The sequence below is a fragment of the Thalia democratica genome, chromosome 2 (assembly GCF_965202585.1).
Source record: "Thalia democratica chromosome 2, ktThaDemo2.hap1.1, whole genome shotgun sequence".
Lineage (NCBI taxonomy): Eukaryota > Metazoa > Chordata > Thaliacea > Salpida > Salpidae > Thalia > Thalia democratica.
Window position 1 is genome coordinate 20,604,246 of NC_139166.1, and position 15,341 is coordinate 20,619,586.

General features: G+C 24.0%; 1 protein-coding gene across 1 annotated transcript in view; it reads left to right on the forward strand.

Annotated features, from left to right (window-relative positions):
- The first annotated feature begins 5,626 nt into the window (after positions 1-5,626).
- The window catches only part of LOC145849988 (BTB/POZ domain-containing protein 7-like), a 34,495-nt gene continuing 24,780 nt past the window's right edge, over positions 5,627-15,341 (forward strand). Inside the window, exons 1-6 of the mRNA XM_082955116.1 lie at positions 5,627-5,809; positions 7,225-7,342; positions 8,248-8,406; positions 10,405-10,493; positions 13,142-13,270; positions 14,160-14,253. Of these exons, the coding sequence (XP_082811242.1) occupies positions 5,667-5,809; positions 7,225-7,342; positions 8,248-8,406; positions 10,405-10,493; positions 13,142-13,270; positions 14,160-14,253 (732 nt within the window). The 5' untranslated portion in view covers positions 5,627-5,666. The remainder of the gene's footprint in view (positions 5,810-7,224; positions 7,343-8,247; positions 8,407-10,404; positions 10,494-13,141; positions 13,271-14,159; positions 14,254-15,341) is intronic.

Genomic DNA, 15,341 nt, shown 5'->3' on the forward strand with positions numbered 1-15,341 from the left:
ATAATTTCTTGAACTTACATCTAAGAATATAATTGCAGTGCAGAAAGTTGGGAAAAATTTCTATAGTTATAAAATTTATAAAAGCTAAATATGATATATTTATCAAGCTCCGATGGCCGAGCGGCTAAGGCGTAAAGCTTCAAAGATCAGTTAAATCACAACTGTGCGGGTTCAAAACCTAGCATGGTTTTTTTTTAATTGTCAATTGGTATTCTGCTGGGCCCACACCTGCTGGTACTCACCTTTTAACTCAAAAAGTTTTGAATCTAGATTTTGGTTTCTTTAAAACTTGTTTTTTTAAAATGTCACTAAAGAAGTCAAATTAGCTCTGCTGATATAAAACAGGGCTAATTAAATTACCTTGATGAAATTTAATATTCACTAAAAATAGATATCCTCCATCTTTTTTAAAGCAATATACTTAAAATTATTTCATAAAGGCATATAAATTGTATGAACAAAGAAACAAACAAAATGTTACTAAGGCTATTATAGGGAGGGGTCAATCAATTTTGTAAAGAAAATTTAACACATTTATAAATAATGAGAACTTCAACTAACAAATGGATTTAAAATTTTATAATATTCACACTATAATCACATTCTTAGATTAGGCTAACACTAATTTTATTTATCTATGTGCTGTTAACTGTGTCACCATTACTACTGTTTATAACTTCAAATATTATAAGATTTTATTGTTTCACTCAAAAATGTTATGTTGTGTTTTACTGTTTAGCTGTTAACATCAATTTATACGGTTGAATGATTTTACTTCATTATAAAAAGCTATTTTCTGTGCTCAGTAGAGCGAAGGATCTGTTGGCTAAACGCCAAGCCACCCCAAAACAGTACTTTGGATCCACAGGAAACACTTTCAAACAAAGATACAGAAACCACAAATCATCATTCAACAATATTAACAAAAGACATACAACGGAACTAGCGAACAACATATGGAACTTAAAAGATAACAATAAAGACTACAAAATTAAATGGGAAATATTAAACAAGACAAAATCAAAATTCAATACTAAACTCGGCTGCAAACTTTGTAACTTAGAAAAAAGAAATTGATAAATCAGATAAAAACATAACACTAAACAAGAAAAGCAAAAGACGAAACATATGCATCCATTAACAAAAATACTATTTTAGCAAAATTAAAAACTAAGTAAATATTATAATAAAGTAAAATTCATGCCGCAAATACGAGTAGTTTAAAACATTTTTCCAACAGTTTAAAACTTTCTAAAATGCATAAATTAACAAGCACAGCGTATTTTTCAAATTCAGCTAAACGTAAAATAAACTGTACTACTACTACGTCATAATTAATATAAAAATTTCAAAATCTACTTTTCTTTTTACAACTGTAATAAACTTTAACTTACTGAGGAGTACATGAAGTTTTATATTTCATGTATAAACGAAATAGCTGTCTAATCTATTGTTTTTATATGGGTAAATATGTATATATATACCAGGGTTGCCACTCGGTCAGGAAAAGTCAGGAAATCAGGAAAAGTCAGGAAAAATTTAAAAAAATGACAAAAGTCAGGAAAAAATGGGGGGTTTTGAAAAAAAGTCAGGAAATTTGAAAAAATTTAAAAAAAAGTCAGATTTTGTCAGTTTAAATTTACAAAATTTCTTTATTTTCCAAAGCCTTCAAATGGTAAAAGTTAATTAAAAATCCTTTAAAGTCAGAAAAAAATTCCAAAGTTTTCCTAGAAATTAACAAAAATATTTAATTTTGTTTCCAATGCCTTCACCTGGTATAAATTAGTAAAATATCCTTTATAAAACTGCAAAAATTTTCTAACATATTGACTAAGTACCCTACTGGAACAAGCAGATTTTGTAAGCTTTTTAGTATTGATGATCTGTAGCAAGGACATTTCTATAGTGAAACTGTGATATATACACCAAAGTTGATCTAGCATAATTTTAGAATCAAAGTTTTTTTTGTTTAAATAATTGAGTTCTTTATAACTAAGCAGTTAGTTTAGTATTTTACGTAACAAGTTAATGTGTATACTTTACCTCTTTATAATTTTTTCAAAGTTGTTTAAATTTATAAATTAAGTTATAAGAGCGGTATATGCCAAGATTAAGTTTACTTATTGTTTGTATTTTTGTAGAGTAACTTAAGTTTTTAAAGTAAATAAGAGTATATTTATTTGTTACAAATGATAAGAGGAAATATTTTATGCAACAAATATATAGTTTATTTTTTTATGTTTTTTTTTTACAGTTACTTATGTATATTCTTTTTTAATTGATTTTTATTTTAAGGATTTTATATTAAATAGTTTGGGTACTATTTTATTATAATAAGTGAACAATTTGTATAAGTAAAACTGATTTAGAAAAGTCAGGAAAATTTTGGTAAAAAGTCAGGAAATTTTTCTCAGCTTGATCAGTGGCAACCATGATATACATATGTGTATAAAAAGTGTATTTCAAGATGCAAAAACTTTATATATATAAGTATAAAACTAAAATACACAAAATAAACTTTTGCTTAGTACAGCTGTTTCTGCGTTTTATACGCGTCTTCAGCCAAGTTTTATTCAATGAAAAGCAAACTTGTAAGTACAGCAATAAAATTATACAAAACTAGGTATTATGTAATAATGGAATAGCTAGTTGATTTTAGACAAAGTTATTAACAGAGTTTTTAAATAAATTAATATGTATATATATATATATATATATATAAAATAAGGTGATTATTCAAATTTGAACACCTTCTACAGAGCCTACTTCAAGGGTTGTTAAATAGTTTATTAGAAAAATACGATTTTAAAAATATTAATACATATATTTCATAAAGCTAAATGCTTTAATCATCAAATAGTTCAATCTGAAATAAAAATCACTTCGGTAAACAGAGATGCAAAAGTTCTACACAAAAACAAAATACAGTATGACTTAAGAATTGAATATTGTACATTACAAAATTTGGTACAAAAATTGATCTTTCATCTAACTAATCAAACAACTAAAATTCACAAAAACCACACTTAAGTGGCTATAAAATACTTTGAAATTTGTTCTATTTTAAAAAGAGCCTTTTCATATGTCGACAAGACGATATTAATTTACTCCCTTATTTAAACAACGATTTTTTGTTAAATCGTATTTTTCTATACGTATACATATATATATATATATTTACAGTGCATTCCTAATAACAAAACAATGATATTATTATTTCTACTAAAAGTAAGCCAAAAATCAAGCAATGTTTCAAAATTCATTTAACAAAATCATAAATAGTAAAGTTTTCTATAGTCATAACTTTCTACCAGAAAAATTTCCAAATAAGTTTTGGAAAACTATTTTCACTAGACTGCCAAACAAAATAATAAAAATTTATTATAACTACTAATAACTATTAAAAGTATTGTATCCTAAATTTTAATAAATACCTTATAGTCCTGGACAAGGGTATCAAAGTGGTGTGCGACTAGAAAACCGAAAGGTTTTTTGGTGCACCAGGTCCTAGGACCGAATATTTTGAGCATCTTTTATTTGTGTTGCTTAATATTAATTACATTGTTCAGTTTCTTTTAAGTAGTGATGTTTAATTATAGTTTTCTTCTAGAGATTAAAAAAGAGTTTTACATTTAGCTCCCATGAGCCTTAAGGTACTTTTTAAGTTTAAAACTTTTACATAATGTTACCCAAATTCATTGTCACAATGTTTATACAGATTTGTGTAATTTATAAATGTTTTATATGTAAATGTTAACATTTTGCGTCAATATTAATAGCTTTAATATATATATTTATTATTTAAACTTTAACCATCATCACCAAGCACTTTATATATATTTTTAATTTTAACTGTTCAAAATATAGATTTAATAGTTTGCTAACAAAAGATCCGAGTGAAACAAGTTTATTTTTGTGTTTTGTTTTCTTAAATTTTAGTTTTTACATTTTTACATATAAACTAAACCTGCTCCCTAATTGTATCTAACTTTGATTTTTTTTAAATTTTAGATTTAATCATTACAAACATTTTATATAAAAAACACTCGTTATATCAAGTTCCTGTGACTTTTATTGTCTTTGCCATTGTTAAATTTTATTGTTTCACTAATTAATGGTTGTTGTTTCTATTTTATTCAAAATAGACTAAATTAACTAACTTTACAATACAAATTAAATAGCTGTAATAATCTTCATATATATTGTGACGAAATTGTTGGATGTATTTTGTACAATCATTGACAAAGTTAAAATAAATTTGAATCAGTTTTTCATTTCATTATAGTAAGTGGTTTGTTTATATTATGATTTGTTGTTTTGTTGTGTATTTTACTTTACTTTACTTAATTTAGGCTTAAAAATTACAAATATTATATAGTTTTTTAACAGTCGGATTTAACATCAAATATGTTACCTATTATTAAACATTAACCTGTAAAAATCTGTAGATATTATTTAATTTTATCTTAATTTTAATGAAAACATGTATACACCTACTTTATTCTATGCTTCTATTCTTACATTACAGTAATTATTTTTTTACAGAACCCAGTTGAAGTGTGTTGATTCGTTAACACACAGAAACATATGTTGGTACAATAAAGGAAGGTTACTGTACAATTTGTTTTTATTTTTAATTTCAGTAATTTTTTCTTCTTATTATGTAGATAAAAAATAATTTCTCGTTTACATAGTTAAATCTTTCTAGTTTTAACAAAAAACCATTTCAAAAAATTAGAAATTTAGGTTTTATTGTCTCAATATTACTTGGCAAAAACTGATTTAAATGACTATCCGTTAGCTTACAGTACAAAACGTACTTTTTTGTGGTAATTTTTTTTATGAGTTGCCACCAAACTTTACATTAGTTCAACTGGCACTAGTTTTATACTATATTCTTTATATTTCAGTTTGATGCTTTCAAAATAAAATTTTAACTTATAATTAAAATTAATAAACAGTTTAGTTGTTAAAAATTATGTGTTAAAAGATACTAAATCAATTTTAATGTTTATGGTTAAAAATAAGGAAGTTAAACTTTCATAAGAAATTGTAACAGTTCTATTAGTTAGAAAAAAAACCTTTTACAAACAAATTTTTCTTTTAAAGTTTTTTTTGTGTACAATTAAATAATTTGAAAGTTTTACTAAGAGTCTCAATTGATGATTAAATGTTTAAATTTTTATAGATTAAAAATTTTTGATGTAATAATGTTAAAAAAAAAACAAAAAACTTTATATTTTGAAGTTATTGTTAAAAAGCTTTAACAAGTAGTACAAATAACTCAAATCAAACTTAGTTTTATTTTTATATGAATATTTCATATAGTAAATTAGTTTTCAGTTAATCTAAGATTTTGAAATCTAGAAAGTGTGCAGTACAACAGAGTTATTGTTTTTACTTTTCACATCTCACCAAAGATAGATTATGTTTATTTTTTTTTATATGCACTCATTAAACTTTATTAGGAATAAATCAGTATTATTATTTTCAATTTTTTTTTTCAAAAATACAATAATTAACTTTTGTTAAAATACTTTAAATTTTTAATTACAAACTGATTTAAAGTTAATCTATTTTTTTACATTAGACTAATTAAATTAAATCAAAATACTGCAGATAATTTTAAGCATGCTTTAAGTCCTGTCAAGCGTCAACAAACAATCATGAGCGATTCTGCCACCAACAGTAGGTCTGACAGATTTTCCAGGGTCAGAAACACTTTTCAACAAAGCATTGGAAGGGTTGCCAACAGTCAGAAGTTAGCAATGCTGAAAAAGAAACTCAAGCTGTCAAATAAGAAGGAAAAGTATGTTCATTGTTTTTTTCTTAAAACTAAAATTTTATACTTTGTTTTAGCCAATGCTTTGTCTATGGACTGTACATACAGAAAAAGTGTTTAAATTGAAAACATATTTATTTTATAAGGTATTATTTACTAGATTTCATAAATGAGTATTATAAGTGTTAAAATGTGAATATCTGACTGGAACAGCTTTAATAGAAAATAGATGCTAGTTTAAATTTGCTGACTGAAAGCAGGTATAAAACATACATAAACTTTAAGGGCACAAGGGGGGGGGGGGGAGTAAACACTTTTTTTTTTGAAATTTGATCTTAATTTAAATAGTTCTTACTAAGCTACAAGATGCTTTTTACATATTTTAAAATTCAAAATAATTTTTGAGATATAACCGGTCAAAGTTGGATGCAACAATAAGTTAAAAAATTTCTAAATATATCAAGGAACATTTCCTGAAAATTTGAAGTAGTTACCTCAAAAAACATAGGAGGAGATAGATTTTTAGTGATTTCTAGTCATTAGCTGTTTTAGTTAGACTCCCATAAGGATCCTATTGTTGCCTCCGACTTTGAGCAGCTATATCTTAAAAACTATTTTGAATTTATTTAGTCTGTAAAAAGCATCTTGTAGCTTAGTAAAAACTATATAAAATAAGATCAAATTTCAAAAAAAAAGGTGTTTACCCCCTATGCCTCAAAGGTTTATTTTTATTTAAGTTAGTGTTTTATTGCTTGATAGTATTTTTAGGTTGAAAGATTGTAGAGCAATAAAGTATTTGAATATCTTAAAGTGTGTGTTATAAAATAAAACCACTAATGTATTCTACTTAAATTGTTACTTGTGCTGTGGTGTAACTTACTCATTTAAAGTATTACTGTGGGGTAAAAATAGAGATTAAAATAGTGTGTTAAATTTTTAGCTTTTTAAGTTAAAACAATCAACCTGTAGTTTTCTCAGTAAAACAAGATTTTTGCAGTGCAGAATTTAAAAATTATCAAATAATAAATTATAATTTATAGATTGAAATTGTATGTAGAAATTTATTTTTTCTAAGCTGAAAATATCAAACAGTAGTTTTCTCAGTAAAACAAAACTTTTGCTGTGTATATTTTAAATATTATCAAAATGATATGTGTTAACTTCTGCTTGTTTTGTATATATTTGATTTAATAAAACAACTTATAAATCTATTAAAGCATGATTAAAAAAATTATTAGATTATTTAGAATATATGTGGCCTTTTTTTATAATTTTTTAAAATATATTATCTAGCTCACTAAATTACTTTTAATAAAATGTTTAATACAAATGAAATTTTGATTTAAGGTTATAAGTGATAATTCTTTCTGCAAAAATAGTATAACTGAAATTTAAGTTACTTTATTTGGTGCAGAAATAAAATGTTACAAAACTCTTTTCAGAAAAAAATCAACCATTCTTCAGTTTAGATATCTTGTAAAATCTTGGACCAAATCAGATTTAGAAGCTTTACAAACCCACTATGAAATTCTTTCAGCTCTAAAAATACTTTCAAACAAAGTATGTTTAAATTTTTGGTTTGCTCTTTGTTTTTAACATTGAATATTTTATTTAACTTTTTTTGTTGTTTACTAATTCAGTTTAAAGTTAGGTATCTATCTCAAAATATTTATAGAAATGTAATCTACTACTGTTTATACTTATTTCTTTAAAAAAATAGTTACTAAAATATTGGTTAATCATGTTTTGAAGTATTATTTGAAAAAAAAGTTAAATGTAGTCATATCTTTAATTTGTAAATTATTTAACTTTTAGTACACACTACACAGATTTATAGCTGCTGCTGTGAACAAAATAAATACAGGGTTATCATAAAACCTGAAGTCCTGGAAAAACCTGGAGTTTGACATTTTAGGCAAAAAAAAAAAAACGGAAAAACCTGAAGTTTTATAAATTTTGATAAAACCTGTAATTCCAAACAAAAAACATTTTGAAACCTTAAATTTTAAGCTATTTTAACATGAAAAGTTATGAAATTTATACTAGATACAAAAAATCTAAAAAATTATATAAATATTTTTTTTTTATCATTTAAAATTTTATTTATAAAAAATACAATTTAAGTAGCTTCACAGTATCTTTTCAATGGTTTTGTACAATTTAAGACAGTTTTTTTACCTTAAATCTTATTTAAAACTAAAAATTAACAAGAATATTTTCTTTTAATAACCTTAAGAAAACTTACAGAGAACTTATGTGCAACCCTTTAAAAGTTTAAAGCAAAAAAAACTAACTCATAGTACTTTTAAACCAAATTTTGAGTGTATTAATTTTATATTTAATTAGATGTGTAGAATACTTTGCTACTTTTTATACCTATTTCTTAACTCAATTTCAATAAATTTTTAAAAGTGACTTTTAAGTATCTTTTTAAGAAGTTTCAACTTAATCAAACTAACTAACAGGCAAATTATGCAAGAGGTAAGAAAAATTCACTCATTGAAGATTTACAGTGTCTTTTCATTGAAGAATCCAAAAGCTTTTACGGATCTTTTTTTGAAAATTTCACTAAAAGCTTCAATTCTTTGTTTTCAGATGACACTGCTAAGCCACTAATGTTTGAGGTATATAGTTCTTTTATAACTTTTACGTATGTAATTTTAACATATTTGATGATTAATTGTTGTTTTGGTTTAAATTGACTTTAAATTGATCAAATCTGTGTAAGCTTTTTTAGTAAACCACATTGGTTTTTCAAATTTTTAAAATTCGTTTACAAAAGTTAATTTTATATAACCATAAATAAAGTTATGTTTTACAACTTTATCTGTGTTTTATATTAGTTTAAAATTAATTGTTTTTATTTTCAAAAACAAGATTTGATAACCACAATAGAAACAAAGTAAACTCAATTTTAATTATTTACTTAAAATGTGTAAAATTTTAAAATATACTAAAGGATTTTCACAAAGCAATTTAAATCATTTCAAGGTGATTTATCATTAGTGACTCATGAAACTTGTATGTCAAATTTTTTTCAGAGTATTTTTTCTAAATATAGATTTAGTTATCAATATTTTTGTTTTAAATGTTTTGCAAACAAAACTTTAAGATGTATTTAACAAGTTATAGAACAAAAAATAAATACTATAAAAATAAAATAATGATTAATAGTAATAAGATTTCAAAATATATTTTATGTAATAATCTTTTTCTAACGATTTTAATTCGATAGTTTCAATGATACAATGTAAAATTAATTATTTTTAGACTCATTAGTAAACAATTACTATGAAATTAGCAAAATTGATTATGTAATTTTTAAGCACTTTTATACATACCAATATTTCAGTTTTTTATTCAAAATTGACATCAATATCTTGAATATGAAGCTGAAAATTTAATTGAAACTCATGCATAGTAGTAGTAAAATTTAAATAAGAATTTGAAACTAAAAGATTTTTGAATTTTTAAATTTGTTGACTTACAAAACTCAAAATTATTTATAGTTAAGGCTCATAACTGAATTAAAATCACCTGTTTGTTGATAATAAACATGTGTATTTTAAATATGATTATAATTTTTATAATTATTAAATTTTTTATATTCTCGAAAGTCACATAAAATAAAATAAAAATTAAGACAATTGGGTTTCCATTATTGACTTTGAAAAGTTAAAGACAATTTATTTTGAACAAAAAAAAAGGACAATTTACCAAAATATCTTAAAATTCCTGAAGGTGTACTCAAACAGTTTTTGTTTACTAAAAATTAAACAAAATAATATTAAAAAATATTACAAAATTTTAAATACTACAAAATTACTCTAATAACGTCGAGTTTGCAACTTTCAAATTACAATTCAACTTCAAAAAGAGCCACTTTCTTTGACTAAAGTTAAAACCAACTCAAGCGTAAACAAGCAACTAAATCAAAATGCACGCGCACAAGAGTCGAACATTCCAACGGTGCCGAGGTCAACTACCTAATTGCATGCAGATTCACCACTGCTTGTTAATATTAAACTTAAATTAGTCAGTGCGGTTTGTGTAAGTCGTGCCACTAAATAGCTGCCGCGTGGTCAGCAGAGTTCGCGGTTTTCGTTTCAGCGCGGTTTGAACTTGCGGCGGCTACTTGAAACGTTTTGTAGTACAAACATTTGCTCTGGTGTTTATTTTTTGTTTACTGTTTTAAACTTTTTTGGAAGTTCCAGAAATTGAAACCCATAAGTTGTTCTTAAATTATTTTAAAATATGTTTTTCTATATCAAAAATGCAAACTATTTAAAATTAGTTCTTTAATATAAAAAGCAAAATGAATAACTCAAACAAATATTTTGTACTAAAGGTACTGGGTTAAAATACAAAGAGTATAAAATCAAAACTGTTTTTACTTGAACATTAACATTGTTTTTCAAAACTTGCGAATGGGGTTTAAATTGATCTAATTTTGACTAAAGAAATAAATTCACTTAACTAATTGAAATTTTTACAAAGCAAAGAAATAGTGTCTAAAAAAATTATTAAACACATTTTGCTGATTAAAAACTACCTAGATATTAAATGTCATCCGCAATCAAACAAATAAAACAGTCATTTTACTTTTTTCTTATTTTTTTCAGCACGGTCTACCCCCAGAACCTTGTGAAAAAGAGTTTTCAAACAAAATGAAAGTTAGAAGCTTGACAAGAAGGGATTTGTTTGCTGACAGGTAAAAATGCTTTTTGTTTTTAAACATAATAATTTTTTGCTGTGTTTTAGATTCTATAAAATAAGCTTAAGCCTTAGTTTTTATGATTTGAATTAAACTTGTACAAGAGTTATGTACAATTTTAAGGATTAAATAAACCACTTAAAACAACAAGTGTAATACATTAAAGTCGTTGACTGTTTTAAGTACCATTTGGAATGTTTTCCGCACCAACTTTTATTGCAACTATATCATGATTAATTAGTATGCGTTTTCAACTTATATGGTTATCTTTAAAATTTGCTCATAGCGCGTAAAAAATTGATACTTTAAATAGTGTGCTGATTCATCTTTATTGAAAAACAGTTTGATGAATGGTGTAAGCCACCTTTGTTAATGAAAAAAGGCATAACATTTATTTAATCGATTAAATTTTCTTATTTTGGAACTTAATAAATCATTTGCATGGAATTCTTTTGATTAAAAGACGTTAATTAAAGGACATTCCATTAGCAAAAATAAGAATGTTTTGTTTTAAGATTTTGTATTTTTTGTTTGTAACAAAAAAGCAGCCTAAACTTTCATAAATCTCCTGAGCTATATATTTGAACTTTAGTATGCAAAATGGTTATAAATTAGGAATAATTACTAGTTGTAATGAGTTTGATAAATAGCTTGAAGTAGACTGTAATGTACTAATATGTTTTATAACTTTTTTCACTATACACGTTTAAATTATATTTTATTTAAGTCTTAAGACAAGTTTTGAAATATAAAATGAAAATAAATGAAACTAGTTTGATATTCATACTTGTTTTTGTGCTTGTTTTAAATTTGATTACTACACATTAACTGTTAAGCGATTTAATTAACTTTTTTGAGTTCAACTAGAAGTCAATAAGTTAATTTTAATTAAATGCTTTGTATTATATCTATATTTGTATCGATCTTATACTAACATACAGTAAAAATACTTAGTAGACTATAAAACATTTCAATTAAGTAATGACCTAATGAATTATTCTTTATATTAAAAGATAAGTATAAAGTAATTACGATTATTTTTTACTTCCAAATAATTTACAGTTATACTAATATCTGTTTACGGGAATTTTCTTTGGGTTAATCTTTAATTATAAAAAAAATTATGTTTAACAAGTTTTTGTTGGTTTAAAAGTTATGGTACTTAGAATAAGTGATTTACTTAAGTTGTAATGATATTCTTGTAAGTTAAAATAAATACTTACTTGCAAAAGAGGCTAAAAGCACATAATTTTCATAAAGTTTGATAAAACATTTCAAAGTACATAAAACAAGTGTTCTTGAAATATTTGTGTCTTAACTGTAGTCTGTAGAATTTTTACAGAATCAATTTTAAAATGTTTAGTTTTTTTTCTAATACAAAACTTTAGAAAAAACTAGATAAGTAATCATGACATAATAAATTTTTGGAATTTTACAAAAAAGTTCGGCCTCAGAACAGTGTATTGTTATCAGGCCGCGAAATCACATATTTGTTTACAAGTTGTCGCAAAAATTCGTTTTGTTTGATCAACAAAAAGCTCTTTGTAAAAAGAAATGAGAAAAATGTTTGCTTAACCGTGAACTTGAAATAAATAAAATAGTTGAATAACGTTTGTTTGATTTATGACAAGCTTGTTTTTAAATGTTGAGTTGAAAAAATCTTCCGACAGATGTACTTGTCTGTCAAAGTATTAAGATATGTAAAAATAAATGCATGAATTGACAGTAGTTTAAAAAAGTAAAAAAAAGTCTTAATTAAATTTACAGTTTGTTTGTTTATTCTTGAACTTGATAAATTTTATTAGAGGCTACAAAAACATTGGAATTTTGTTTGTTTATAAACTTTTTGTTTGTCTCCTTTTTTTTTGTTTTATGACTTTTACATACACTAAGTTCAATCAAACTCGAGTATTTAAATAAATTTTGATAGGAATTTTGTGAACATTTTAAGTCAATTTTTTTTTTGTAAACTTCTTCATATATATATATATATATATATATATATACAAGTGACGGTGAACTGTTTAAAGCAGAACTCTACGAAAAAGTGTAAAATTAAATTAAGACAGACTAAGAAAAATTACTAAAAGGTTTCTTGTGATGAAAAGCAAAGTTTAATTTACTGCATGAATTTAATTATTTCAAAACAGTTTAAAATTGTTTATTACTGAATTACAAATTTTACGTTATATTGGTTATAGACTTTGTAGAATAAGAAATTATGCAATTTCTAAATTTTATAATAATTGAAAAAACTAAATAAATTTTCGTTGAAAAACACAAAGGTTTGTTTTGTAACCTATGATTTAACATACGCTTTATTTAATCCCCACTTTTGTTAAATCTTAATCTGACATAAGCTTTTTACGCGCAAAATATTTAATTCCTTAAAAAAGACTTGTTGAACCATTTATTAGGCTTTTACCATAATAAAAGACTGCATTTAAATCTAAAGTTTAGTATGATGTAATTCACTGTAACTTCCTGAAAAATTGTAACTTTTTACAATTTTTTTTTTGTAAATTTATAACTTTGTTGTTTTTATTTTGTGTAGATGATAACAAAAATAGTTTTCAAGGTTTTCCTAAAAGTTAAGTTTTTTTCCTATAAATGTTTTTACTTATAGTTTTTCAATTTTATAACAGAAACAAAAGCAAAAATGAAGTTAATTTTTACAAACAAATGTCTCTGCTGTTCAATAAAAAGAAGAACACAGATTTGCAATTGGATTTCGTAGACTCGACGAGAAAGTACCACACTAATAATACGAATTCGTAAGTATTTGATTTATATATCAAAAAGAGTAACATTAAGTTCTGTCATTTTTATCAGAAATAATATGTTAACTATAAAAGTTTTAGCAGTTTTCGAGTAGCAATAAATATGAATTTTTATTGTTATTTCTTATTATTTTTTCTTTCTAGCTTACATTTTTCGTGTTTTTTATGACAAAAAAAGGTCACTAATTGATCAAAACCAGTTATGAAAAATCGTTGAAATTCTTAATAAAATTTTGTCTTAAAGTACTTTGTTAAACCTTCTAAATTTTTCTGCTTCATACTAAACTTTCGTAATACAGGTAAAAATAAAATTACCAACACTGGATAGCTTTGTACGTCACACGTTTATAAAATTACAACATAATGTCGAAAATTATATACTAAATAGAGTTTTGTTTAAACATTAAATCAATACTTTCAAAAAATTGAAAATTTAATACCTGTCTGAGGGTATAACTTGTTTTTTATTGGCTGTAACGCGATGCTTAAGTTTTAACTGCTACAATATGCGAATAGAATATTAAGCTTATACTTATGATAATAATATACTTAAAAACTACTTAATTTTTAAGTATTGCATACTTTTATTTAATCAACTTACTAAAAGATAACTTCGTGAAACATTTAGTAAATTTACCAGTTTTTTCTATGTGTTCATAAAAGTAATTAAGTTTTTAAAGATGTTTTTCTGTAACCAAACTTATCTTGAATTAAATTTAAAATTTATTTTCAAATCTAACAAATGCTTTCTGTACATAATTACAACTGCAAATACAATCTTGTCTCCCTTTAAATCTATAACTTTAAGAGAAGAAAAATGTCGTAGAGCATTCAGCAGTAATCTTTTAAAACATTGTTATTAAATTTCCACTGAACTTTTCAGGTCGATGGAACGAAGCTGCAAGGAGGGAAATACTATTTCGTGCCACAAATTTGTACTGGCTGCTAGGTCCCCGTTTCTAAGAAAACTATTAAAAGTGAGTAAAATAATTAAAGTTTATTTATTAGCTAATTAAATATTAGTTAAAAAATAAGACATCTAAAATGGAAAACAAAAAGTTTCTTATCAAAGTAAGTTTGTGTTTTTTAAACAAAATATTTAAAAGTTATATTAAAGTGTTCAAGTTTCATTCATATATATATTTTTTATTGTAAGTGAATTTTTAAAAAAGTTAATGTTCTATGTAGGAGCTATTGTTTATATTTGTTTTCAAAGTAAAAAAGTTTTCAATAAGTTAAAAAAATTGTATTTTGTGATTATTAGTGAGAAGATTTTTTGAAGCTACTTAATTTAAATAATAAAATAATTTTGTTTAATTTGTATATATAAAGAGTTTGCTACATTTGACTTATCATAATTATATATATATAATTTAAAAAAGTTAGAGGTTAAAGAAGTTTAACAAATTTCATTATAATTTAACTAAATTTTTAATAAAAATCGATATTTGTTTCCTGGTTAATATTAAATTGAGCTTAATAATGTTTTTAAAACTTTATAGATATTCTTTTGGGATTTTAAAGCTAGTTTTTTTTTTTTTTTGCTTCTTCTTTATAACAGGCAGATTTATTACATTAAAGTCGATAATGGATCATGAGAATAAAAATACAATAAATTATAATTCTGCAAAAGTTAATATTCCAACTTGTTTTATTTTCAGTAATTAAGTCATAAGCTACGAAAATTTAATTCTGTTTTTTTTTTCAAGATTAGTTAGAAACATTTAAATTAAAACACTACAATTTTAGTTTTTGCACTTTGCCAGTTTTTGTCTTAATGTTGAATAAAAAGTTGCTAAGTTTTATAAATAAAACTTATCAGTGATGTAGTATAAAAAGTAAATCCTAAATCAATTTTTATGGTCTTCTTACTCTTTTATGTTACATGAGTCAAAATGTAGTTAATAATCAAAATATACAGACAAACATTTAAAACTAATATCATTCTCAAAACTGTCTTATTTTCTATTTTATGATACTTGATTTAAAAAATAATCTGTATTTTTTGAGGTATAAATCAGTTTAAAAAAACCTATTTTCTTTTAACCTTTTAACGTTGAAAATC